The 25,110-nt window shown below is 56.9% G+C and overlaps 9 protein-coding genes and 1 non-coding gene across 10 annotated transcripts; 6 read left to right on the top strand and 4 right to left on the bottom strand.

Annotated features, from left to right (window-relative positions):
* Positions 1 to 25: 25 nt before the first annotated feature.
* BCV69DRAFT_283788 (ArfGap-domain-containing protein) lies at positions 26 to 2,367 on the top strand. Its single transcript, XM_025492819.1, has 5 exons — positions 26 to 131; positions 238 to 285; positions 384 to 502; positions 589 to 1,969; positions 2,041 to 2,367. Exons 1-5 carry the CDS (start codon positions 108 to 110, stop codon positions 2,080 to 2,082), a joined length of 1,614 nt encoding a protein of 537 aa, XP_025346843.1. The 5' UTR covers positions 26 to 107; the 3' UTR covers positions 2,083 to 2,367.
* A 275-nt stretch (positions 2,368 to 2,642) lies between these two features.
* Positions 2,643 to 6,251, top strand: BCV69DRAFT_313431 (putative KGD1-alpha-ketoglutarate dehydrogenase). The gene is made up of 4 exons (XM_025495030.1): positions 2,643 to 2,945; positions 3,064 to 3,313; positions 3,408 to 3,630; positions 3,719 to 6,251. Exons 1-4 carry the CDS (start codon positions 2,734 to 2,736, stop codon positions 6,136 to 6,138), a joined length of 3,105 nt encoding a protein of 1,034 aa, XP_025346842.1. The 5' UTR covers positions 2,643 to 2,733; the 3' UTR covers positions 6,139 to 6,251.
* Positions 6,252 to 8,040: 1,789 nt separating this feature from the next.
* Positions 8,041 to 10,153, top strand: BCV69DRAFT_250420 (putative Serine/threonine-protein kinase gad8; the record flags this gene model as incomplete). The annotated part of the gene is made up of 3 exons (XM_025490383.1): positions 8,041 to 8,062; positions 8,269 to 8,794; positions 8,884 to 10,153. The coding sequence occupies 3 exons, from the start codon at positions 8,041 to 8,043 to the stop codon at positions 10,151 to 10,153; spliced, it is 1,818 nt and encodes a 605-aa protein (XP_025346841.1).
* Positions 10,154 to 10,851: 698 nt separating this feature from the next.
* Positions 10,852 to 14,465, top strand: BCV69DRAFT_313429 (hypothetical protein). The gene is made up of 2 exons (XM_025495029.1): positions 10,852 to 11,472; positions 11,578 to 14,465. The coding sequence occupies exons 1-2, from the start codon at positions 11,141 to 11,143 to the stop codon at positions 14,204 to 14,206; spliced, it is 2,961 nt and encodes a 986-aa protein (XP_025346840.1). The 5' UTR covers positions 10,852 to 11,140; the 3' UTR covers positions 14,207 to 14,465.
* Positions 14,466 to 15,538: 1,073 nt separating this feature from the next.
* On the bottom strand, positions 15,539 to 16,006 carry BCV69DRAFT_299988 (hypothetical protein; the record flags this gene model as incomplete). Its single annotated transcript, XM_025494411.1, has 1 exon — positions 15,539 to 16,006. The coding sequence occupies one exon, from the start codon at positions 16,004 to 16,006 to the stop codon at positions 15,539 to 15,541; it is 468 nt and encodes a 155-aa protein (XP_025346839.1).
* A 173-nt stretch (positions 16,007 to 16,179) lies between these two features.
* Positions 16,180 to 16,832, bottom strand: BCV69DRAFT_28265 (hypothetical protein). Its single transcript, XM_025492430.1, has one exon. It carries the CDS (start codon positions 16,689 to 16,691, stop codon positions 16,356 to 16,358), a length of 336 nt encoding a protein of 111 aa, XP_025346838.1. The 5' UTR covers positions 16,692 to 16,832; the 3' UTR covers positions 16,180 to 16,355.
* Positions 16,833 to 17,010: 178 nt separating this feature from the next.
* On the bottom strand, positions 17,011 to 17,475 carry BCV69DRAFT_299987 (hypothetical protein; the record flags this gene model as incomplete). The annotated part of the gene is made up of 1 exon (XM_025494410.1): positions 17,011 to 17,475. One exon carries the CDS (start codon positions 17,473 to 17,475, stop codon positions 17,011 to 17,013), a length of 465 nt encoding a protein of 154 aa, XP_025346837.1.
* Positions 17,476 to 17,547: 72 nt separating this feature from the next.
* On the bottom strand, positions 17,548 to 18,146 carry BCV69DRAFT_299986 (hypothetical protein; the record flags this gene model as incomplete). Its single annotated transcript, XM_025494409.1, has 2 exons — positions 17,548 to 17,624; positions 17,714 to 18,146. 2 exons carry the CDS (start codon positions 18,144 to 18,146, stop codon positions 17,548 to 17,550), a joined length of 510 nt encoding a protein of 169 aa, XP_025346836.1.
* Positions 18,147 to 20,440: 2,294 nt separating this feature from the next.
* BCV69DRAFT_t35 lies at positions 20,441 to 20,528 on the top strand. Its single transcript has one exon. It is a non-coding gene; the product is annotated as a tRNA-Pro (tRNA).
* A 171-nt stretch (positions 20,529 to 20,699) lies between these two features.
* Positions 20,700 to 22,599, top strand: BCV69DRAFT_303063 (Thg1-domain-containing protein; the record flags this gene model as incomplete). Its single annotated transcript, XM_025494643.1, has 6 exons — positions 20,700 to 21,161; positions 21,261 to 21,395; positions 21,537 to 21,581; positions 21,670 to 21,839; positions 21,920 to 22,110; positions 22,255 to 22,599. Exons 1-6 carry the CDS (start codon positions 21,058 to 21,060, stop codon positions 22,597 to 22,599), a joined length of 990 nt encoding a protein of 329 aa, XP_025346835.1. The 5' UTR covers positions 20,700 to 21,057.
* Between the last annotated feature and the right edge of the window lie 2,511 nt (positions 22,600 to 25,110).

Below are 25,110 nucleotides of genomic sequence, written 5' to 3'. Positions count from 1 at the left end.
TTGTTCTCGACCTCCCACTGCTGCCCTCACCACCTTCATCATCAGCACAGCGACACATCGAACAAGCATTTGGTATCACTGCTATCATTAGACAGTCCCTGTAGACCATGTCTGGCCCACCAAAGGAAGAGGTGAGCAGGCGCGAGCAGAAGAAGCAACGCAGGAATCAAGCAAGCAACACACGGCGTTCACAGTATGCTCATCAGCCTACACCTGCCTCTACTCCCCTCTCCACAGATCGCAGAGATCTTCAAGCATCTCAGGACCGTACAGAAGGGCAACAAGGTGAGATCAGGCTCGGCTTCAGTCCATCACACACACCCGCAATGGCCCAGCAGCTGAAATTCGTCTACCCCTCCCTCTCCTTACCCCTCTTTCTCCAGGTATGCTTCGACTGTGGCGCAAAGAACCCTACTTGGGCCAGCGCAACCTACGGAATATACATCTGCCTGGACTGCTCTTCCGTCCATCGTAACCTCGGCGTCCACATCACCTTTGTGAGGTAAGTAGCAGGACAGTGCAGGGCCTCTACAGCATGCCTAGCCACAGCCAAGCTCAGTCTTCCTTGTGATGAACACCCCCCGGCAGATCCACCAACCTCGACACCTGGACATGGGCACAGCTGCGAATGATGAAGGTCTCTGGGAATGCCAACACCAGCGACTTCTTCTCCAAGCACGGCGGCAACCACCTCTTGGCCCCTTCTACCGAAGGCAAAGTCAAGTACACCAGCCAGGCAGCAGTAGCATACAAGGAGGAGCTCAAGAAGCGCCTCGTTGCAGATGCTAGTCCTGGCCAAATCAGCGACCCAGTCATCTTCCCCGGCATGGCCTCGGCGTTTGCAGCTGACACGGCCGCTGAATCTGCAGGCACTGCTGCCGATGAGGAGGACTTCTTTGACGAGTGGGACGAGCCTGCGCAAAAGGCCAAGAAGGCCACGGCCGTCGTTGCCAAGTTGCCTGCGCCATCAGCAGGCGTATCGTTGCCTCCTGGCATTGGTAGAGGCAGGCCTGCTCCTGCTCCTGCTCCAGCGGGCAAGGTGGTAGATGCCCCTGGCTCTGCCGTCCTAGGTGCTCGTCCCGCTGCCTCGCCTTCGCCCAAGCCCGTCTCATCTTCATCACTCAGGCCAGCTTCCCGAACCTCTACCCTGGGAGCAGTGAGATCCGGTACTTCCACACCCACCGGCGCTGCCCCAGGCGGTTCTTCTGCAGCAGGCGGAGCATCGAAGCTGGGAGGTGTCAAGAAGGGAGGTCTCGGAGCCAAGAAGGGTGGACCTGTCATTGACTTTGAGGCCGCCGAGCGGAAAGCCAGGGAAGAGGAGGCAGCCAAGCTCACCGCCTCTCTCGAGTCAGAGGCACGGAAGCAGGCAGACAGGCAGGCTGAGAGCATTGCAAAGCAGGCCATTGTTGCTGCTACGCAAGCGCAGGCTGCTGCTACTGGCTCGGCGTCCACATCTCAGACCACCGCTGCCTCTGCTGCGTCTCCTCCGCGTAGCAAAGGACCCACGCGGACAAGTGGAGAGATCGACAGACTGGGAATGGGCTTTGGAAAGATTTCCGTTCGTCAAGGGCAGGTTCAAGACAAGCTTGACAGGGAGAGGCTCGCCAAGGTGGCAGCTCGAACAGCGGCAGAAGCCGATGAGCCCAATTATGCACGAGCGAAGTTCGCAGCTCAGAAGTCCATTTCTTCCGATCAATACTTTGAGCGGGGTGGGTACGATGCAAATGTCTCTGCTGAGGCCAAGGCACGTCTGGCTGGCCTGTCGGGAGCGACGAGCATCTCGAGCAATCAGTACTTTGGTCGAGAGGAAGAGGAGGCAGACGACGAGGATGGTCAAGGGGGCCAAATGGCTGGCAAGGAAGACTGGGCGGGAGACTTGGAGCAGACGGCCAAGGAGTACTACTCGAAGTTCATGGCAAATCCAGATGTGCAGAGCGGCATCGAGAGCTTCCGAGCAGGCGCTATGAAGGTGAGTTGTAAGAGGGTGAGGAGATGGTGAGATTGCGTTGCTGACCACATCGTTCTCGTTCCTCTGCTCAGTTGTCGCAATACCTGGAAGACATGTCTCGCAACGGCGGATAGTGTGTCTAAGCTGCGACTGTCGCAATTGAGGCTGATAAGCCACGTGTGTCCGTTCTACTGTCTCTAGCGCTTCCCATTCATACATACACACCATTGTCCTATAGATCTTCGCTGCCTATCGGTTGCTGGAGTGCGTGGCTTCCCCCGCGAATGAGGAGACTTTCGGAAGGAGCGGTGCTTGAAGATCGACCGGCGGGGAAGTGGGAAGGTGTCACATGGCTCGCCAGCCGAGTTGGCGAGTGGCCTACCTAGGTACCTGTGTCTTGTCCGTCATGGATTTCTGAGAACAATCTTCGCTGCTCGCTTCTTGCGCCGTCATGCCTCGGTCGAGCTGTCTCTTACGAAACCTCTGATATTGAGGCGCCGGCATGGCCCCGGGTGACACGGGTGTGTTGATGGATCTCCCCCGCCCGGCTGCGAAGCGCCACGGCCGAGTCGAGAGCGGGGCGAAAATGCGCCCTGCGAGGGTTGCGCCAGTCGGTCAGTCAGTCAGTCCGCTCCGCTCCGCTTGGCTTCGTCCAGCCTGACCGCCTCCTCCTCCTCCTCCTCCTTCTCCTCATCCCCTCTCTCCACCACTCACTCCACAATCGCTTCAGGCGCCCTCGCTCTTACCTCTACTGCTTTTCACCCCGCACGCTTGGGCTGGAAACAATGTTGAGGACGGCTTCCCTGCAGATGAGAGCCGGCGCTCTGGCGGCTAGAACCACTACCGCCTCCGCCGGTGCTTCCTCGCGCTTTGCCCCCCGTCTGCCCATGACCTCTGCTGCCGCTCGTCACTACAAGACGTCGTCGCAGCAGAAACAGGCAACACCCGTGTCGTCGAAGCCTCAGGCTCCATCGGGACATGACTCGTTTAACACTACGTGAGTTTGACCAGCTACTAGCCCTCTTGCCACTCGATGTGAATTTCCAGCCCGCAATCCTTCCTCCACCCTTTACTGACACACTACCGCGCCCCTCGCCCTGCTTGTGCTATGCTAGTACCAATGCCTACTATGTTGAGGAGATGCAGCGACGATGGCGTCAAGACCCATCCTCGGTCCATGCCAGCTGGGACGTCTACTTCTCCGGTCTGGACAATGGAATGTCTCCCGAACAAGCTTACCGTTCACCTCCTTCCCTCACCGGACTGCCCCTCGATGCTGGACCAGTCGACTACGAGAGCTTGTCGAGTGGAGCACAGAATGTTGATGACCACTTGAAGCTACAGCTGCTGGTCAGGGCTTACCAGGTGAGCCATCGCAGCACATGCATGCGAGTAATGCAGAGCTTTACGCTGAATTAGGATGTTGCTGCTCTTCTTCTCCCTCGCTCGCACCTGACAGGTCCGTGGCCACTCCATTGCCAAGCTTGACCCTCTGGGTATCATCGATGCCGACCTCGACGGCACTGTGCCCACTGAGCTCTCTATTGAGCACTATGGCTGGACTGAAAAGGACCTGGATCGTGAGATGCAGCTGGGTGCTGGTCTCCTGCCCAACTTTGTCAAGGCCGGCGTGCAGAAGCTGACCATCAGAGAGGTCATTGAGGCGTGTAAGAGGGTCTACTGTGAGTAGCGAGTGGCAAGTGGTTCTGGAGAAAAGGCAGGGACTTGCAGAGCTGACACGCCCCCTCCGCTCTTTTTCCCTCTTTCCAGGTGGCAGCATTGGTGTACAGTACGTCCACATCTCTGACCGAGACAAGTGTGACTGGTTGCGAGAGCGACTAGAGACTCCCGAGCCATTCAAGTACTCTGTCGAGGAGAAGCGGACCATCCTGGATCGCCTGATCTGGTCGGACTCGTTTGAGCGCTTCATCGCCTCAAAGTACCCCAACGAGAAGCGATTCGGTCTCGAGGGAGGAGAGTCGCTCATCCCCGGTGTAAAGACCATGATTGACCGATCCGTCGAGTATGGAATCGACTCGGTCACGATCGGTATGCCCCACCGTGGTCGTCTGAACGTCCTCGCGAACGTCATTCGTCGACCCATTGAGGGTATTCTGCATCAATTCGCTGGAGAGGACACCGAGGGAGGTGGTGATGTAAAGTACCATTTGGGTGCCAACTACGTCCGCCCTACCCCCTCTGGAAAGAAGGTTGCCCTGTCGCTCGTTGCCAACCCCTCGCATCTGGAGGCCGAGGACCCCGTCGTTCTGGGCAAGACCCGAGCTATCCAGGACTTCAAGGGTGACAAGGAGCACCAGACTTCCATGGCTTTGCTGATGCACGGTGACGCCGCCTTTGCCGGTCAGGGTGTCGTGTACGAGACGATGGGAATGTACAATCTGCCCAACTACGCCACGGGTGGTACCATCCACATCGTCGTCAACAACCAGATTGGTTTCACCACCGACCCTCGATTCTCTCGCTCTACGCCTTACCCCTCGGATATTGCCAAGTCGATTGATGCCCCCATCTTCCACGTCAATGGAGACGATGCCGAGGCTGTGACCTTTGTTTGCCAGCTCGCTTCTGACTGGCGAGCCAAGTTCCAAAAGGACTGTGTCATCGACTTGGTCTGCTACCGACGTCACGGACACAACGAGACCGACCAGCCCGCCTTCACGCAGCCACGAATGTACGAGGCCATTGCCAAGCAGGAGTCTACCCTCACTCAGTACACTCGTCAGCTCGTTGACGAGGGATCGTTCTCCCAAAAGGACATCGATGAACACATGAAGTGGGTGTGGGGATTGCTCGAGGAGGCGGCAGAGAAGTCAAAGGGGTACTCTCCAGGAGAGCGAGAGTGGCTCTCGTCTGCTTGGGAAGGGTTCCCGTCGCCAAAGGAGCTGGCAGAGACGATTCTCGACCACCACGACACTAGTGTGAGCAAGGAGACTCTGCAGCACATTGGTAGTACCATTGCCTCGGTGCCTGAGGGCTTCGAGGTGCACAAGAACCTGGGTCGTATCTTGAAGAACCGAGGAAAGACTGTGACTGACGGAGAGGGTATCGATATGCCCACTGCCGAGGCACTGGCTTTCGGATCGCTTGCCATGGAGGGCAACTACATCCGTGTCTCGGGTCAGGACGTCGAGCGAGGTACCTTTTCGCAGCGCCACGCAGTCATTCATGACCAAAAGAAGGAGGCTACGTATACTCCGCTGTCTAACCTGTCAAAGGACCAGGCACCCTTTGTCATCTGCAACAGTTCCCTGTCCGAGTTTGGATGTCTCGGCTTCGAGCTCGGTTTCTCCCTCGTGGACCCCAAGAATCTGACAATGTGGGAGGCTCAGTTTGGTGACTTTGCCAACAATGCTCAGTGCATCATTGACCAATTCATTGCTTCTGGAGAGCGCAAGTGGCTACAGAGGACTGGTCTGGTTGTCAATTTGCCCCACGGATACGACGGTCAAGGACCCGAGCACTCTTCTGGTCGACCGGAGCGTTTCCTGCAGCTCATGGACGACAACCCATTCATCTTCCCCGACGACAATGCGATGAACCGTCAACACCAGGACGGTAACATGGCGGTGACGTGTCTGACGGAACCTGCCAACCTGTTCCACGTTCTGCGTCGACAGGTACACCGTGGGTTCCGTAAGCCCCTGATCAACTTCTTCTCCAAGTCCCTCTTGCGTCACCCAATGGCTCGCTCGAAGCTGGAAGACTTTATGCCTGGCAGCGCCTTTAAGCGTTTCCTGCCAGAGAAGTTCCCCGAGGAGATCAACTCGCCCGACAAGATCAAGCGAGTCATCTTTTGCTCTGGTCAAGTCTTTGTACCCTTGGTGGAGCACCGCAGGAAGAATGAGATCAAGGACGTGGCCATTGTGCGTCTGGAGCAGCTGGCACCTTTCCCATATGAGGACGTAGTGGCGTGCTTGGACAGCTACCCGAATGCTCAGATCAGCTTCACGCAAGAGGAGCCCATGAATGGAGGATTCTGGGATTATGTCAACCCAAGGATGAGGACCGCCTGCAGACACACGCAGCACCACAAGAATTCCCTCACCCTGCTTACTTCACGACCTCCTTATTCGAGTGTGGCTACAGGAAGCAAAAAGGTACACTTGGCCGAGCTGCAGAAGTTGGTGGATCAGAGCTTTGATCTGAGTAGGGAGGCATCGCACACCTGAGCGAGAGGAAACGGAAATGGAGGGGAAAAGCGTGCCCCGTCTCGATGTGTGCACATGAATCGGATGAGATGGATCTTTCAATTGCCATTCGTGATGCGATGATGCGTTTCGATCCTTTGTGGCGTGTGTGTGAGGCGTATGACGGATGTTTGTCGAGTGTGTGTCGAGCGTATGTCGAGTGTGTGTCGAGCGTATGTCGATGTGAGCTTCCCTTTGTTCTCGTCCCTGTTCAGCTCAGCGACAAGGCGCCGGACCAGGCTAAGAGCAACTTTTGGTTAATGAGTAGACGCAGACGCAGGTACGGCACACACACACACACACACACACTCGCGCGCGGTGACACACACATGGGGCGATGTCTTGGATTAGAACGCAGGTACGGCGCTATCACGATGATGATGATGATCTATTTGCATTGCAACGCGATGCGATGCGTTGGAAACCAGTCAGCAGAAGCGAACAGCGAGGGTGGGAGCTGAGGTCAAGTGGGGGCTGAGAGCTGAGAGCCGGGAACCGAGAGTGAGATCTGAAAGCTGAGAGAGAGCAAGAGCAAGATTGTGCGTGTGCGTGTGAGTTTAGGCTGTGAAGTAAAGGTGAGTGAGCTTTACCTTGCCTTGTGTGCCCTCGCCTATGCTTGTACAATTTCCCGGAAATGCTCCATGCACACACACACTACACGCATCCGGCTAGCACCCCTTTTTTCCCTGCTTGAGCTGCCTTAGGCGAGATTGACACGAGTTGTTCGCTCCTTTCTTCACGGCGTCCAAGGAGGCGTAGACGTTGCATGCAAAGCAGGACAGACGCCGCCTCCTCTCTCTCTCTCTCTCTCTCTCTCCCTACTTTGCCTTGCAGATGCGGCGGGAAGGGAAGGGGGGGGGTGGGGGCGGGAGAGCGTGGGAATTGACCATGTGGGTGGCTGCGTTGGCTGACTTGACCTCGGCTGGCGGGGCCGAGGGTGTGTGGCTTGGGTTGGGTCGGTTGGCCTGGTGGCAGGGCGCGAACTTCTTTTTTACCTCCGCTCCGATGCTCCGATGCTCCGCTCCGCTCCGCCCTGCCCCACTTTGCCCGGGATGGCTGCCCCTGTGCTCGCCTTGTAGTCTGATGAGTGCGTGCGCCTAGCCGTCATTGGGCGCATAGAGGCGAGTGCAATCAGCTTTCCTCGCCTAAGAGGCAGAGTCTGTCCTGTCCTGTCCTGTCCCAAGGTCCTCGGTCCGCTGGAAGAGAGCTGCTGCTGCTGCTGGTCAACCAACAGACGTCCCACATCCGCATCAAATCAAAATCCAATCCAAAATCAAGACTACTCCACCGCCCTACAAACCACCAATTGACCGGGGACCGGTAGCGGCATTCGACGACCCAACCCCACCCCTTTCTCATCTCAATAGCTGCTTGCGGCTCATTTACTGAACACACACACACACGCGGAACGAAGACGGTAGTGCAGACTTCACTCGCTTCTGTGCAGCAGCTGCGTCGTACTTGTCCCTCCGGATCACTTTGTCGTCTTGACTCCCTACCATTGCCGTCTTGACTTTCCTCCACCACCACCGCCTCCTCCTCATCGTACTCTGTACCCACTCACTCACTCTAGGCACTACCACCACCCGGTACTACTGCTGCTGATCAGCTGGAATTAAGTGCTGCCATACACTGCCGAGGACCTCTGACTTGCAGCTGCAGAAACGAGGCACAACCGCCTACCCACGGGCCTCACCGCATAGCGAGCAAGCGAGCAGTTTCACGCTAGAGGAACACACAGCAGCAGCAACAGCAACGGGGCCTCGCCGCTAATCCCGTGCCGTCGAGCAAGAGCGATCAGTGCCTGCCTCGCGCCCGAGTGATCACATCAATCAAGAGCCACTGCATTCAACACACACCTACATCACCCTTTTCCCCCTCGAAATGTCCTGGAAGCTAGGCAAGAGTGAGTAGCACAATTGCAAGGCAAGGCAAAGGCCAGGCGAGGCGATGCAATGAGATGGCGCTCGGTCCCTGAGGCCCGTAGCAGGCCCTTTGCTGCTTTGCCCGCCCGCTCGCACCTTCCCTCGATCGTCTGCTGATCGTCGTACACTCCCTTTCTCCTTCCCCCTCCCCCGCCCCCCTTGCTCTTCCCTCTTATCTGCTCTACAGAGATCAAAGAGGGAGCCCTCGGCACTCGCTCTCCCTCTACACCCACCTTTCCTGACCGATCTGCAACGCCCACCCCACAACACAATAGCATGAACGGTCAAGGTAGCAGCACCTCCAATTCTCAGCTGGGCCCTGGGCCCTCTTCCTCCTCTTCCTCTTCCTCTCCCACCAATTCTCCCCTCGCCTCTTCCACCGGTGCTCCCATCCCGCGCTCTGGTCTGCTCACCATTCGAGTGGTCGATGCTAGAGGACTCGCCCTGCCACAGGGGGTGAACACACCACCCTCGATTGCCCGCGCTCTGGCACAGTACGGTACCGCGGGTAGTGGAGCTGGCACCTCCTTTGCCCAGAGCTTTGCCAACACCCATGGCGGCGGCAGTGGAGGTCACCCGCATAGGGGCAGTATGCAGAGGAAGCAGTGCTGGTGGCTGCCGTACATTGTCCTCGAGTTTGACAAGAATGAGATTCTGATTGATGCGTTGGGAGGAGATATTCAGGGTCCGGTATGGATGTACAAGGCGCACTTGTGAGTGGGCAGAAGAAGGGGAGCAGGTGGGTCAGCGCAGCGATGCTCACATAGAAGTCTCCACTTTGCCCCTCTCTCTCCCCTGCCAGTGATGTGTCGAGGATCTCAGAAATCTCGCTGCAGACCTACCTGCGATCTGGTGATGGCGCAGGAGCAAGCAATACCGCCAACGCCAATGGCAAGGACCAGAATGGCGACGATGTCATGGGTGGTGGTGACATCTTCCTTGGTGGAGTCAAATTCGTTCCCGACTTTGACCACCCACGTGGGACAGATCAGTGGTATCCCATAAGCGGCGGTAGTGGTCACCTGCACATTCAGGTGTCTTTCAAGAATGAGCAGTCTTCGCTCAACATGGAAGCCTTTGAGCTGCTCAAGGTCATTGGCAAGGGAAGCTTCGGAAAGGTGATGCAGGTGAGGAAAAAGGACACTTCGCGGATCTATGCCCTCAAGACCATTCGCAAGGCACACATCGTCTCGAGGTCCGAGGTCACCCACACCCTGGCGGAGAGGACCGTCTTGGCACAGGTGAATAATCCATTCATTGTCCCGCTCAAGTTTTCCTTTCAGAGTCCCGACAAGCTCTACCTTGTCTTGGCCTTTGTGAATGGAGGAGAGCTCTTCCATCACCTGCAGAGGGAAGGCAGATTCAACGAGGAGAGGAGTCGATTCTACGCAGCTGAGCTGCTCGTGGCTCTGGAGCACCTGCATGGCTTCAATGTCATCTACCGTGATCTCAAGCCGGAGAATATCCTACTGGACTACACTGGTCACATTGCGCTGTGCGACTTTGGTCTCTGCAAGCTCAACATGGGCGATCAGGAAAAGACGAATACCTTTTGCGGGACGCCCGAGTATCTTGCTCCTGAGCTGCTCCTCGGCCACGGCTACACGCGTGCAGTAGACTGGTGGACACTGGGTGTGCTCCTCTACGAGATGCTCTCTGGTCTGCCGCCATTCTACAGCGAGGACGTGAATGAGATGTACCGCAAGATTCTACAGGACCCGCTGCGATTCGGCGATGAAATTTCTCCCGACGCTCGTTCGCTCCTCACTCTCCTGCTCAATCGCGACCCTCAGCAGCGTCTGGGCTCTGGCGTGGGAGGTGCACAGGACATTAAGCGTCATCCATTCTTCGCGCGCCACATCGACTGGAAGAGGTTGCTGGCCAAGAAGGTCCAGCCGCCTTTCAAACCCGCAGTGGCGAGTGCAATTGACACTTCCAACTTTGATCCCGAGTTTACGGGAGAGGTGCCGGTGGACTCGGTGGTGGACGATAGCCACATGCTGAGCGCGACGGTGCAGGAGCAGTTTGTGGGATTCAGCTACAATGCGCCTCCCCATCTCGATGTCATGTGAGGAGTCGTGGGTGGATGGAGGACGGAGGACAGAGGTGCCCTCTCCTTCCCTCTCCTTTCCTGGTGTGCAAAGCGTGCGGCGGATCTGATCTCGGGCGAGCTTTCGCTAGCAAGAGCTAGAGGCATTCCTCTGTCTTTGTTTCTCCCCACCTACCCATCTACCCTCGCCGCACACCCCTCTGAGGCTCACCACCACCCTGACCTGACGAACCCCCCGACGACCGCCCCGACGACCGCACTCGTGCTCAACCCCCCCCCCCCCCCCACCCCCGCATTCAAAGTCCAGCCGAGGTACCATTGCTCCCCTGTCTCCTCTCCTGTCAATTACATTCGCTTGAAAGTCAGCGCACGCGTCGAGGAGACGTTTGTGAGAGTGTCAGCCGGGAGCTATCGAAAGAGAAGAGGAGCCCCCATACCCAAACTCCCCTTGCCTGTCTTGCACAAGTTGTGTCACTCACCACCGAGGGTCAGCAGGCGGCGAATCCCCAGGCTTGTGCTTCCCTTGTGCGTGTGTGTTCTGTGTGTGTCTCTCTCTCCCCGTTGCAACTCCGCTCAGGCGCGCGCTGCCCGCCTGGATCGATCGATGGGCCACAGGCAGGCAGGCAAGGCGCGAGAGGCGGGAGGCGGTGGACTCCGAATGCTCCGTCAGCAGGCAGAATCCCAAATCTCACCATCCACCCAGGGCGAGGCCAGGCGAGGGTCCACTTGTCCACCCACACCTTCCAACGCATCGTACCACTTTTCTCACCTACATCACAATACATTGCGACGCTCCTACAATCGTCGCATCGTCCCTACTTGTACTTGTCTCGCATTGCTCACGTATACTGAGCGCACCCCTTGCGCTCTCGCTCTCCCCTGAGCGGGCCCTCTACCCACGTCTCCTCTGACGTAGAGACTCACTGGACCAGACCTAGACCGGTCGTATCGCGTCCTCTCCCGTCGTCTACCGCTCGTACTTTGCACACCCAGTCGCATCGCACCCAAAATGGGATCTCAGCAGTATTACCGTCCCAATGCATTTGCGGGGAGGTCCTTTTCGTCCTACACTGCCGGTCCCTCTACGCCTACCATTGGACTTAGCAGCGCAGCCACTCAGGGCACCGCCTCCGCTAGTGGGACTGCCACGCCGGACTATTTCCAGCACGCCCATAGCAGATCGCACTCCCTCCCCTCCTCTGCAGACGTGGTGAGCTCACCTGTGGCAGAGGGTTGGAAGGGAGGATCGGGAGTTGTAGCAGAAGTGGATGAAGAGAGTCAGAGGGAAAAGGTGGCGGCTATGGAGGAGCATCAGAGGAGGTTTGCAGAGGCCAGAGATGGGTGAGTAGAGAGAGTGGGCGAGAGTGGGCTAGAGAACGAGGTGGTGGCGAGTTTGCGTAAAGGCGCTTGCACTGACATCCCTTCCCCTCTTACCGCGCCCGCCAGTCTGATCGCTGCGATCGACGACACGTCCGAGGTGCTCACCTCCCTTCGCCAATTCAATGGCGAGCGATGGATCGTACACTACCCTGCCATTGATAGACGGCCAGACAACCCGGAGCGACCCTCGCCACGACGTGCGCAGTCCGTTGCCCCTCGCAAAGAGGGTGGGAAGGTGGAGGAGGGTAGCGTGCACGCCACACCGCTCCACCCGGGAATGATGAGGTGCAGCACCGAGGCTCCTCATCACTCGAATAGCATGCCCGTCTCGCCTACACAGTGCGCCACGCCCAACACCATTCAGGAGGAGGAGGGGGAGACCCGCGAGCAGGAACACCACGCATCTGCCGTGGCGACTGCCGATGACCAGAGCGAAATGTCGGTGCTGCGACTTGACCTCAAGCTGGGTGCGGCTGGGAACAACCCTCAGGCCCTCGTGCGCAGTCTGGAAAAGTCCAGCGTCGCTCAGCTCCTCGACGAGAGGATGACTTCGTCGATTCGCCAACTCGACAGCCTGCGAGAGCGCATCAGCGACACGCAGTCAAAGGTCCTCGTCACTGGTGACCTCAATGCCGGCAAGTCGACATTTGTGAATGCCCTCATGCGCCGCAAGCTGATGCCAGTCGACCAGCAGCCTTGCACGACGGTCTTTTGTGAGGTGCTGGATGCTGAGCAGATCAACGAGGGGCGCGAGGAGGTGCACAAGATTAACCCCGGCATGTCGTATGACGTGCAGAATGCAAACACGTACACTAGGCACACGCTGGAGGACGTAGAGGGGATCGTGGCCGAGGCGGAAGATGTGGACCCGCAGGACGCACCGCTGCTCAAGTGCTACTGCCACGACACGAGGTCGACGCAGGAAAGTCTGCTCAGGAACGGCATCGTCGACATTGCCCTGATTGATGCACCCGGTCTCAACCGCGACAGCCTCAAGACTACCGCTCTTTTCGCACGACAGGAGCAAATCGACGTCGTGGTGTTTGTGGTGTCGGCGGAGAACCACTTTACCTTGAGTGCAAAGGAGTTTCTGTGGAACGCAAGCAATGACAAGGCCTACATCTTCATCGTCGTCAACAAGTTTGACCAGATTCGCAACAAGGAAAAGTGTAGACGGTTGGTGTTGGAGCAGATTAAGCAGCTCTCGCCGAGGACCTACGAGGATGCCGAGGAGCTCGTGCACTTTGTCGACTCCAGTCGCGTGATGGGTGGTGAGAGTGAGGGGGACAGCTCGCCCATTGGCACACCTATGGAAGGACAAAAGGTAGCTGGAGATACCCTCGCCACGAGTGCGACCGCCACCGCCGCTCCGAGCTTTTCGCAACTCGAGGCCTGCCTGCGCGACTTTGTGCTCCAGCGACGAGAAAAGTCGAAGCTCATGCCTGCTCAGACGTATCTCCTGCGACTGCTGTCAGACATTGACTTTCTCGCCAGCACCAATCTGCAAGTTGCGAATGGGGAGCTGGAAGAGGCACGACGACTGCTGGAGGCTGCTCGCCCGGCGCTGGCGAAATGCCAGGCAGCGCACGCCAAGATGGAGCATCTCCTCGAGGGAGAAGAGGATACTGTGACCGCAAACGTCGCAAAGGACGCGCAAGAGAAGCTGAGCGGTGCCGTCGAGCTCATCGCACAAGGACGGACCGCTTCGCCATCAGTCACCCTGCCCGCCTACCCTGGCTTCTTTGGCGCACTCGACTATGCCGCCGAGGTGCGAGACGCCTTTTTGCGCAGTCTTGCCATGGCAGTAGGCGAGGCCGAGGAGGTGGCAAGGGGTGCGACTACTCAGGGTGTTGCCCGTATCAGGGAGATGGGCGAGGCTCACTTGCCAACCGACGTAGAGCGCTCAGGCCGGGTGTTCTTCCCGGAAAAGATGTTCACCAAGCGCCTCGCGAGGGGCAGCGTCGCCGGATTGGGCCTCGGCGCAGACATCACCGAAGCGAGGATGAGCGACGTGTTCGACCTTCCGCACTACATCCACATTGTGACCAAGGGCGACGGCGAAGAAGACGACGTCAAGGACAGCAAGCGTACCGTCGAGGAAGAAGTGGGCCTCATTTCAGGTCTCTCCCTCGGAGTGGGTGCATTGACCCTCTTTGGAGGCAAAGCCTACGGCGCCAAGTCTGCTCTAGGTGCCATTCTCAACTTTTCCAACCTAGTGGCCAATCCAACCGTCCGCAAGTGGGCACCGACCGTCGTCGCCGTCGCCACCGCTGGGTTTGTGGTGTATGTGATCCACGACTTGCCGAATTCGATTCCACGGAACGTGGGCAGATCGATGAAGAAGGAGCTCGCAGGGAGTGTGGCCAGTGGTGGAAAGAAGGGAGTGTCCTCCACCACCAACCGCCAAGCCCTTACCGTCGCGCCGTCGTCGGCACTCACCGTCGCCTCCCCTCCCCTCCCGTCCTTTTCCACTCAACACTCGGAGCGTCTTTCCCGCGAAGTGCGCAAAGTCCTCCGAATGGCCGGTTGGGACCTTCAAGAACGCTTCCGCGTCGCCCTTGCTGAACGTAAAGGTCAAGTGGATCGTCTGGAAGGGCAGGAGAGGAGGAGTGTAGAGGCAATTGAGTGGTTTGGAATTACGGGAGAGAAGGTTAGGGTTGTGAGGGGGAGGGTTAGGGAGGTTAGGATTGCGTGAGAGGGGGTGAGCGAGAGTGAGCGAGGGTGAGCGAGCGGGGGAGGTGAGACAGAGGGCGAGACGAGGGGATTGTACAGAATATAAGAAAACAGCAGGGGAAAGAGGACACCCCTCGAACGAACCACTTTAGCACCGCTACGATCTAGCTGCACGACCACGATCACAACACCACACCACACTGCACAGCCCTTGCAATACGTGTTTCTTTTTAGTCCAGTATCCATTCATTCCAGATGCACCCACCCACACACACACACACATTGTTCGCACTCGCACTTTTCGCAATCTTGACTTTCTTGCTCCATGCATGCTGCGTGTCCCTCCTGTCCTTTTGTCCTGTCCTGGTCGTCTAGCCCTGGTCATGTGTCCTCACTGCAAGAGCGTCTGCGTCCCCTCACGCCATTCTGGCGCATCGATCCATCCATCTGCTCCAGGGTGCAACCGTCTGCTGCGGACGGGCAATTGGCGCTTAGGGTAAGGGTAAGGGAAGGGTCGTCCGTGGTTTCTTTTGTTGGCGTTTTCGGTTGGTTGAGGGTTGGGATTGGGAGGGGGAATGGTACATGTCATCTGTACAGTCAGACGAGCATGAGCGACTAGGGTAAGGGAAGGGCCGTTCGTGATATTGTTGGCGTTTTCTGCTTAGGATTAGGGAAGGTATAGTACTGTAGACATCTCGGGTCAGATTGATGTGACGGGGTGCTTTCGGACACCACCTGCTTCAGCGAACACACGTGAGACAGATATACAAAAAAGGCATGAATTAGCGACTTCCTGGCGATACAGACTAGCTATGTACAGTAGAGCAGGTATTGAAACGGGACTTGAGTAAACGTTGTACACCTGGCGCTGCGCTGTCGACATAGCGACCCCTTCTTTTGCTCGGCTCGAGAAAGACCCGTCAACATTGGCTCGTTGTGTCATGGATGTCCTTTGGAGAAGCGTGACATGTAATAGCACATGATATCTCCAGAGCGTTACACGCCAGCGGACCTTCGGCGCCAGCTGATGGCTTTGCCAACCCAGGACGACTGCCCTGTGATCCTTCGGTAGCAGATCGACTTGGTCGCCGACGAGATCCACAAGCACCGGAATTGCTGCCTTTCAAACTTTCGCGCAGACTTGCGGGCACTCCATGAAACCATGCTCGATGGAGTCAGGAGAGCTGCAGCCTGGGAAGAGACAGGTACCCTGGCGAGGAGCGCGAGAGGCAACGGAAGCGGCGGTACCGGCGGAAGCGGAAGAGGCCAAGGCGGGAGCGACGATGAGCCTCAGCTCGGATTCCTCTGCCTTGAAGAGCACATCTCCCCACTGCCACCTCTTCCAGACCTCTGCTCACTCCTCAGCCGTAGCCTTGAACCCCCAACCCTCCGGCACTAAGGGAGTAAGCAGCGAAGAGCTTGATGATCCGGAAGCGCCCTGAGCCGTCGCGTCCTGGGCTTTCACTCTCCCTTCGTACCTGATGGGTGTTGAGAGAGTGACGACCAGCTTGCGCCTCTTCTTCGGCGGCGAGGGAGCCTCATCCGGCCTCCTTGCCTGTAACGAGGTGCTCGAGGATTCCTGAGCCTGCCCTCTCCTCTTGTCCTCGATATGGTTGATGCGGCAGAACTTGAATTCCGGTCTCTTGTACTCGGACTGTTGCGACTGCGACGGAGAAAGCCCTGGTCCAGCTGTCCTCCAAACTGCTGCCAGCTCTTCCACTGCAGCCTTGAGTTCTGCGACCTCAAAGACAGTGTTGTGGGCCAAGTGCCACCAACAACCAACGGAGCAGTAGAGCTCGATCCGACACAGCCCCTCATCCATCCCCCGCAAGCGGCACGGAACACCGCCTTCCCCTGTATTGTATCGAAGTAGCGACAGGATACCTTGACCCTATCCGAGAATTGAGGTACATCCCCCTTAGCAGCTCCGCGAATGGAGTCTGCGTCTGTTCATGGCTCTCCTTCCACCGATGTCAGAGTCCAGTGGGCGGATCCTGATTGCGGAGTCCTTTGACAAAGTCCTCGTCAAGCGCATTTCCGAAGACAAAGCATCTACCTTCTGGATGGAGGAGGTTTGAAACCCAACTCTGCCTTGGCGAGGAGTTGACTTGTGTCTGCTCTTATTCGGGAACGAGCCAGCTTAAGGAGCCGCAAGCACAGATCTACCGGATCTAGCCTGCCGGCCAGGCGGTGCATTGCTGCCACGCGTTGGCAGTATGCCAAGTAGCCCTTGCGGGTCTACCACTGATTGTCCTGAAAGCCATGCTGCCCACCTGCGCCGCTTGTCCAAGCAGTGTGTAGCTGCAAGAGTAGTCATATGACGGAAGGTAAAGGTGAGCTATACACCGACTTTTAGGCCAACACACCTCTACCTGTATCGGTGACTTACAGTTCCCTCCGCGACCTTGCTCTCCCACATCAGGGAGCCCGAACCTTCGTCTCAAGATCATCCAGACTCCCTTGTGCTGATATGAGCCAAGGAAAAGACACCATAGGCCCTCCACCATTGTACGAACCTCCTTCTCCTCGTACTTTGTCCGTCTGAAATGTAACACCTGGTCACATCTTTTCAGGAGACTGTAGACCAGCCTCCTGTCTTCCTATGCAGGAATCGTTTTGTCCTTGTAGCACGTCTGGTGCTGGACCGTCCTCTGGAGAATGTCCGAGCTTTGACCGACGTTCAGGATGGCCACGCTCTCCCCTTCGCACCCGACGATCAGATACACGCCGGCTGTGGTCTCTGTGATGAGGTTTTCTGAAGTTGTGAGGCTTTCAGCTCCATCTAAGGATGCTGCCAAGGACAGAGCAGCCTCCACGAAGGGGCATTCAGTACGCTTTTGACGACAGGCTCGTCGGATCTTGCATCATGTCGGCCAGGGTCTTCTTGCCCAGAGTGGAAATGCCTGCCCTTCCGTCGTCTGATAGGGCCTTGAGATCGAGGTTGTCTGCTTGCAGCCAGGGTACTGCTTGGAGTCCAGCGATCTCGTGGTCTTCTACTGAAGTGAAAAATGCAAGAGACACTCCAGAGAACAGCGGCTTGTCCTCTTCCACGGCCCCGAGGATGAAGTCTGTGAGAAGGTTAGGCTGTTCATCGATGAGCCGCATCGTCCAGCGGTCGCTCGCCAGTCTCAAGTCCCTCTCGAAGTCTCTGTTCAAGGTGCTCTTGAACGTTCTGCAGTATGTGGTCGTCGGTGGCTGATAGATCAGCTCACCTCTGAGGAGAAGCCCGCCAAGATGCTCCCGGACTCCGGCCTGCGACAGCTTGAGGATTTTGAGCATGTCCTCTGCCATCTTGTCCCTCCCCGCTGCCCGGTGCCTGGCAGCCATGGTCCTCAGGTGCCAGTTTCGGCCCTTGTAGGCTTTTCACTGACCATCCTGGAATCCATGCTCGCCTGTGGCCCCAGCCCTCTCCTCCCTCGGCTTATCGAAGCAGCGCGTGGCTGCGAGAGGATTCGAAGAAGCATGATCATGGTGAGCGACCTCCACAAAGCGATGGCTCTCAGAACCCACGACTCTACTGGCCACTTACAATTTCCACCACGTACCCGATCGCCGACGTTCACCAACCCAAACTTCCTCCTACACTCCAACCATTCCTTCTTCACCTGGAAGATGCCAGCCACGAGACACCAGAGTCCCTCTGCCATCGTCCTCGTCTGCTTCTCTTTGACAGCGAATTGAGCAAGCCGGAAGTGGTAAACCTCATCGCAAGTCTTGAGCAGATGATAGGCGAGTCTCCGGTCCTGCTCCGCTGGAAGGCTCTTGTCTTCGTAGACGATCTGGTGCTCCAGGGTTCGTCGGAAGACGTCATTCGACTGGCCAACGTACAACGCCGCTACTTTGTCCTTCTTGCAGCCGACAATCAGGTAGACCCCGGCAGGACTCTCCGAGCGCAACCTATGCACGTCTGGGAAAGTTTGACATTGGCCGGAAAGTTTGACATTGGCCGCCTCTCTAACCATGCACAGGCATGTTTAGGCAAGTCGTGACCAGTAGGCTTTCCTCGCCAGCTCAGTGAGGTGCAGCTCCATGTCCTACGTATCATGGGAAATACCGTACATGAGTGACGAGCGATAGTAACATCGTCACAAAGCCTTGTTGAACGTGTGAGCACCTCTAGTAGTAAGAACCTCTTTTGACTTGTGAAAGATTGTTATGAAAAACTCTTTCGGTGAGATAGTCTTTTCGTAGCAATGTCACTGACGCTTGTGATGTCATTAGCCTGAGCTTTCAGTGGAGTGATAGCTCTCAAGGGAAGTCGACCGATGAGGCTGTAAGGGCGTTTGAGCTTACAGACTGTGGCAAGGCTGCTATGAACATGCGAGTGATGATAGAATTGAGCTTATGCCTTCCATAGCTTGCGTCTAAGGTGCTCAGGAGTGCTGACGGCGATAACGTACGACTCTAGTCCCTTAGTGTGCTGAAGTTGGTTGCATATGCGCGTGGTGCTTGAGGATGTAGATGCCAATAGCAAAGAGGCGCGGTGCTTGAGTGTGCTAAAGGTGACAGTGTATCGCCATGATGCTTGAGCTGTAAGGCGATTGCATAATGACCACTGATGATAGGACTTGAGCATGATTAGGGTGCTTGTCGAAGGTGATAGTGCGAGACGAGGGGGCAAGTGCGTGTCGGTGGTGCTTGTGCGTGTCGGTGGTGCTCGTGCGTGTCGATGGTGCTTGTGTGTGTCGATCCTGCTGGAGTGTGGCGATGTCATTGGGCTGTGGCGGCCTTGCTTGCGGGCTACCGATGGTGCTCAACGTTGACGGCAATGACATGTGATCCGGTAGCTTACGCGAGAGAGTCTGCTTGAGCATTGACGAAGGTGTCGGAGTGCTGCGAGAGTTGCTCGAGTGTGACCAGTGGATAGTGTAAGCTGGCTCGAGTGTGAGAGGGTGCTTGAAGTGGCTCAGCTTGCTTGAGTGTGGCGATGGTGAATGAGCGCGTTGTGCTGTGATGATGACGATGGCTTGTAAGTATGACAGATTCTGACAGCAGAGGAAAGTGACTGAATATAGAACTCGCCTTTGAAGATGGTGAATGATCAGAGGCTCTGATCCATGATGAGCAGTGTCAGAGATGGAGGGAGGGGTGGATCGGAGTGACGCGTAGTTGAGCTGACGTGAGGAGGAAGAGGGAAAAGGGGCGCCACTGCTCAGTAGGGCCGTCTTTTTATACTTGAAATGTGATGGACGTTGTGCTGTGCACCGTCGTCCGTACCTGGCGGCAAGATATAGCCACGCGCGCGGTGCAGGGCCACAGCACACAGGGCCATCGACGACTCTTCCACACGAGGTCCCTGACTCAGCAGGGACGAGCTACGGACGCCAGCAAGAGGTGATTTCGACCGGATCAGGCCGATGTCAGGGAATCTCATAGTCCCACTCTCAGCCTACGAGCATTGTCCGCAGCAAATGTGTCCTATCCTTCCCAGTCTCTGACAGTTGCTCCCGATGGACAAGTATTGGGGTCTTTCGCTGTCCCTTATTGATGCAACTCCGAAGAGCGTTGCAGAGGGTCGAGTCCCGAACTCCTGATAGCTCTAGCTTGTCCCTGTCTGTCTACGTGCGTCGCTCCCTTTGGCGACTCAGAGTACAAGGATCAGCGTAGGGGAGATCACATCTGCAAGCTCGATGGTTGAGACGTGGCCTTTGAGCATCAGAAAGCTAGATGCATCGGCGTTCTCCCTATACGCATGGCTCCGTTGTCATGACAGCATCTCACACTCACTGGCGAACGAGGTGGGAGGTAGCGCTCCCTCCTTCTCAGATACGAATCTTCTTGAGTGCTTGTCAGAGTCGAGCAGACTTGGTCTGTGTTTGGGCCAGCGAGTGTGTGTGTGCCGTCTGCCGGATCTACAGACCGCATTGATACTGCAGACATGGCTGGCTCGATAGGAGGTCCGAACGACGCCTCTTCAGCTGAGTGCACAGGGGCTCACCACACCTGCGGAGGGCACGGACCTCGACCATGTGGCACGATGCAGTTACCGGCATGAGATTGCCGACGCGCCGATAAGCGAATTTTGCGGATGTGACTGACGGCATCCGCAAGCACGCTAGAGGTATCCAATGCTTTGATGGTATATCAACAGCACAGCAAGCCCTAGCGCGAGATCATGTTGGCAGCCGGCAAGACAGCGTGGAACCAATGCCATCCCAGGTACGCAATGGCGAACGCAAGGTTGGGTAGCAGCACGAAGACTGGGCTCGCAGCGAAGCGTATATGTGAGTTTCTAAAAGATCCGTCGCTATCAAATGGTTCCATGGTGTAGCGGTAGCATGCTTGCTTTGGGCCGCGCGTTCTCCAATTGCAAGAGGTCATCGGTTCAATCCCGGTTGGAGCCCCTGCTGTCCTAGACAGGCCTCTTTTGCTGCGATTTTGACCGATCTGGCCCGGCTTTGTCCTCATCCTTCGAAGGTGGCTTCTGTGACGCTCTTGACCGCCTCGAAGCTCTCACTACCGTGATTTTGACGTAGAGGTGAGCTTCTGTGACGCCTGGGACCACTACAAAGCTACGCCCAGGTACATCTGTAGGCGCCTCACGATGGCCTCCTGCTGGACGAGCTCACGAAGAGTCACAACGGCTGCGAGCGCTAACAGCCTCAGCACGAAGGAACTACGATGAGATTGCGGCAACCGCGGGAACTAGCATCAAGGCTGATGAAATGGACGATCGAGGTGCAAGCGTTGTCCAGTATTGAGAATAGGTACGATCTCGCGAGAGAAGAGCTCAATGGAGTGCCTCGCAGTCTAGAACACGACCCTCCGGCTCCGCCTCGCCCGATGTGACTTTTTCCCTTTCCGCCTGCGTGCGATTCACTCCCGCTCCTTGAGTCCACACGATACAATCCCTCGCCTTACACGCCCGAGGCAATGGCCGGCTCACGCTTCGCGTACGTGCGCTCTTTTGAGCTGCCCGATCCGGTGCTTCCGGGTGTTTTCATGGTGGTGAGAATCGACGGAAAGGGCTTCCATGGGTGAGGCTGAGCGAGGAGGTCACACACTTCCGCATCGGCCGCGGCAGCTCATTCAGCTTCGCATCCGCCCCCTCCCACCGTACCCGCTCGCCTTTTTAGGTTCTCTCAAGCACATGAATTCGAGAAGCCGAACGATGCGGTCGCTCTGGAGCTGATGAACCATGCTGCGAGGCACGTCTGTCAGGAGTTGCGGGGTGACGTGACGCTGGCCTTCGGCGAATCGGACGAATACAGGTGAGTCGGGAGGGGGGGGGGGGGGGGGGGGGGGGGGGGGGGGAGGGCAATTGTGGTGGTGGTGCGGGTGGACCGTACGTCTGGCGTGAATGGGCAATGTCGCTGACTGCCGGCGATCCATCTTCGCCATTCCACGACCAGCTTCTTGTTGAAGAAGTCTTGCAAGCTGTATAACCGGAGAGAGAGGTGAGCAAAGGGGTAGACGTCTGGCGGGATTCCCCTCACCCCGTACGATCCGCAGCTCACCCCTCCTTTCCACCCTCTCCCTTCGCAGCAAGATTGTCACGCACATAGTATCCCTCTTCACATCCGCCTATGTTTTTTACTGGCCGCAATACTTTCCCAAGAAGGCATTGCAGGGTCCGCCCTCCTTTGATGGGCGGCTCGTAGTGTATCCGGGCGTGCAGGAGGTCAAGGATTACTTTGCCTGGAGGCAGGCCGATAGTGAGTGTGCCAGTGGAGAGGGAGAGAGGGCGTTCGAGAACTCGCAGTACTGAGTCCTCTTCACTCGTTTCCCCCGTCAGCTCACATCAACAATCTTTACAACACGACCTTTTGGTCCCTGGTCCTCCTCTCCAACCCTCCACTCTCGGAACGTCAAGCCCACGAAACTCTCAAGGGCACCGTCTCTTCGCAAAAGAATGAGATCCTCTTCAGCAAGTTTGCGATCAATTACGAGAGACTGCCGGCAATGTTCAGAAAGGGGACGACGGTTGTTTGGACGGAGGTGGAAGAAGAGGAGGGAGAAGAGGTAGAAGGGGGAGACACTGATAATGGCGCTCAGGCCGAAGAGGATGATGCCGCTGCGAGCCAAGATGAAGCTGGTCCCTCAAACGTTCCTTCTCAAGCACAAGGCCAGGTACTAGCTCCTACTCGACCCTCCAGCAAAGTCAGGAAGTCCAAACGACGCAAAGCCCATCCTCGCGAGCTCAGAACACTGCACGTAGACATCATTGGCAGCGCCTTCTGGGAGGAGCCAGAGGCGGGCGCCAAAGCGGCAGCGAGGGCGGAAGGCGGGGAAGAGCGCAGCAAGAGCGAGAGTTGCAGAGGCGCTGGCGTAGAAGATGGACTCGAGCACCGGAAGAGGCTCTACATTCCCATCCCTAGCTCGGTACAGGCAGACGCTGCGCCTTTCCCACCATGGGAGGCTCCCGATCGGACGCAGGGTACTGCAGGTCTTGGACGGTGGGCCTTGAGGCATTAAGGCCAGGTTTAGCATGGGCGATCAGTCACTCAGTCACTACAGGAAGAGGAGCGGGAGAGTGTCATGCCCACGCACTGATCATCTTCGACTTGCACTTAATCACACTTCCTTCCGTATTCTCCCTTTCGCGATCTTGGCTCTGCATTGCTTGCGATGCCAATCAGCCAATGGCGGTGGCAGCAGCTGCGAGGCTGATAGACTAGGAGCTGAGCTCCACCCTCTACATCAGACTGGGCCTGAGCACCGAGAGGAGGGTAGACTGGACTAAGCCACGGGTGATGCGGAACGGTGCGCCAGAGCCGCCAGATCGCCGGTCTCGTGCCGCGCCTCCCGCCTGCTATGCTTGCCTTTTGCCATGCCCCTCTGCCAATGCCTACTTCATGACATATTCTATCTCATCACGATTCCTTTTGGCCAGCTAGACAATACGACGATGACCCTTGACATTGCGCATCGCCATCGATTTGGCTGCTGCACTACGGGAGCATGTAAACCCGAGCCGGTGACGAGCAGCCGCACTGCTGGACTCGATGTATGGTCCGGGCGGAGAAGGGGCCGCACCGCACTGCAGTCGGACGTAGCTCCCCGCGGTGACTTCGGGTGACTGATTGAACTGACCTCGTCGCTCCGGTAGTCTTGTCATCGAGAGGGGGCTCTGCTGACTTTCAGGATCCTCATGCCTCTCATGAAAGCAAGGCTTCGTTCTCAGGTCTCCAACGCAAAAGCCTACCGCCACAGGTGACCCACAATCGATCGCAGTCCTACCTACATGGGTTGAGTGACTGCCTCATGCTTGATCCAAGACAGAATCTTTGGCCACTGTGGCCAAAAGCAGTGCCAGATTTGCCCGGTGGCAACGCAAGATCGCTCATCCGAGCCGACTCTGAGGGATCGTCCGATCCAGCCATGCGTGAAGCGCCTTCCTTGGGTGGACAAAGCAGACGATGACGGCGCGGCTGACGCCGACGTCTCGGATGCTATCAGGAAACTGGGTTGGTCTGTACAGTGGCTGAAAGGGTTCAGAAGATGTCCTGGTTGTAGAAACTTCCTCGCTTAGCTTGGTCTGCTGTGGAGTGAGAAGGTGAGAGACGTTTGTGAGAAGGTGAGGCAATGCGATGCCAGTGGCCAATGGGTGATAACTGACACACTTACCTGCTGCTCTTCAGTCTAACGAGCGGCTTCCGATGCCACCTTTGACGGCAAGAGTGGAGCGTTGTCGAAGCAGCTCCTCTACCAGCACGATGGAGTCACGAGAGTAGAGCGCTGGAGCTGCTTGGGCGGCCGAGGAAAGGTAGCAGGAGGGTCCCGTGCCGGTAGCTCGTGCACGGAGCCGGGGCTAGATCCTCTAGATCTCTCTCCACAGACAGAAGAGAATGAAGGGAGACAAGCATGGTGAATTCCAGGCATGAGCGAAGGCTGTGACAGAACTTCAGCGATGAGACTCATCCGCTGAAATGCCATCCGACGATCTGCCCAAAGGGCTCTATGGGAGGAGAAAGGCTCCTGTTACACTCTTCTGGCACGACCGCTCTCAGCAGCCTGTACCTGCTCAGTCAGGGACTTGTGCCCTGACGAGTAGGGCGTGTCTTCCGGCTCAGTACTTCCGCCCTGGTTCATGCGCTTGAGTATCTTGCCGTCAGGCACGGTGGACGATTGCGCGGAGGCTTCGCCCTCATGACAAGTATATAAGGGCAGCCTTCGAAGAGCGTCTCCCACTTTTCGCTTTTCTCTTCCAGAGCAAGCTAGCCATCGCTCTTCACAACCGCCCTTCCCTCAACTCTCAGACCATCCCTCAACAACAACACCAAATACCATGCACATCTACAGTCCTCATTGACAAGACGCCATCGACCTGCCTTCTCGTCTGCTCTCTAGGACTACACTCATCACCACTCATCACCATCGACACGCTCAAGCCCCCTCAGTACTCATTACGCTCAAGCACCCTCACCACCCACTACGCTCCAGCACCCTCTCTACGCTCAAGCACCCTCACCACGCTCCAGCACCTTCACTACCCTCAAGACTTTTCGACATGCTCATTGTGCTCAGCAGCCCTCGTTACGCTCAAGTTTGTCGTCACACGAAGCAGCCTCTCACCGACAGGTACCTTCGACCTATGCTATCGCCATCAGCACGCTTACGCACTTTCCATACACTCAAGGACTCTCATCGCAGTCTGATACCATCTGAAACTCAAGCATCATGCTCACCTGCTGTCACCTTTGGCACACTCAAGCACCGTCTCCTTATGCTATCGCCTTCAGCGTACTCAAGCACCCTCGTCATGCTCAAGCACCCTCGTCATGCCCAAGCACCTTAGTCATGCTGAAGCCCCCTCGTCATAGCTTATAGCCTTCGACAATACACATCCGATCATAGGTTGATGCTCAAGATCCTTGGCTCACGCCCTCGCCTTGACGCTCAGGCACGACGGTCACACCTTCTGCCATCGACACACTCGAGAAGCCTCGTCATAGACTATAGCCATCGGCACGATCAGGTCCTGTT

Source organism: Pseudomicrostroma glucosiphilum (assembly GCF_003144135.1).
Source record: "Pseudomicrostroma glucosiphilum strain MCA 4718 unplaced genomic scaffold BCV69scaffold_10, whole genome shotgun sequence".
Taxonomy (NCBI): Eukaryota; Fungi; Basidiomycota; class Exobasidiomycetes; order Microstromatales; family Microstromataceae; genus Microstroma; species Microstroma glucosiphilum.
The sequence above is the reverse complement of the archived record's forward strand: the minus strand, read 5'-3'. Positions and strand labels throughout refer to the sequence as shown.

Bases quoted from the DNA above. Each gene is read 5' to 3' on its own strand.
- BCV69DRAFT_283788 (XM_025492819.1), top strand. From the start codon at position 108: ATGTCTGGCCCACCAAAGGAAGAG. The intron at 286-383 runs GTGAGATCAGGC...CTCTTTCTCCAG, and splicing joins CCGTACAGAAGGGCAACAAG to GTATGCTTCGACTGTGGCGC. The intron at 503-588 runs GTAAGTAGCAGG...ACCCCCCGGCAG, and splicing joins GTCCACATCACCTTTGTGAG to ATCCACCAACCTCGACACCT.
- BCV69DRAFT_313431 (XM_025495030.1), top strand. From the start codon at position 2,734: ATGTTGAGGACGGCTTCCCTGCAGATGAGAGCCGGCGCTCTGGCGGCT. The intron at 2,946-3,063 runs GTGAGTTTGACC...GTGCTATGCTAG, and splicing joins CATGACTCGTTTAACACTAC to TACCAATGCCTACTATGTTG. The intron at 3,314-3,407 runs GTGAGCCATCGC...CGCACCTGACAG, and splicing joins TGCTGGTCAGGGCTTACCAG to GTCCGTGGCCACTCCATTGC.
- BCV69DRAFT_313429 (XM_025495029.1), top strand. From the start codon at position 11,141: ATGGGATCTCAGCAGTATTACCGTCCCAATGCATTTGCGGGGAGGTCC. The intron at 11,473-11,577 runs GTGAGTAGAGAG...CGCGCCCGCCAG, and splicing joins TTTGCAGAGGCCAGAGATGG to TCTGATCGCTGCGATCGACG.
- BCV69DRAFT_28265 (XM_025492430.1), bottom strand. From the start codon at position 16,691: ATGGTGGAGGGCCTATGGTGTCTTTTCCTTGGCTCATATCAGCACAAG.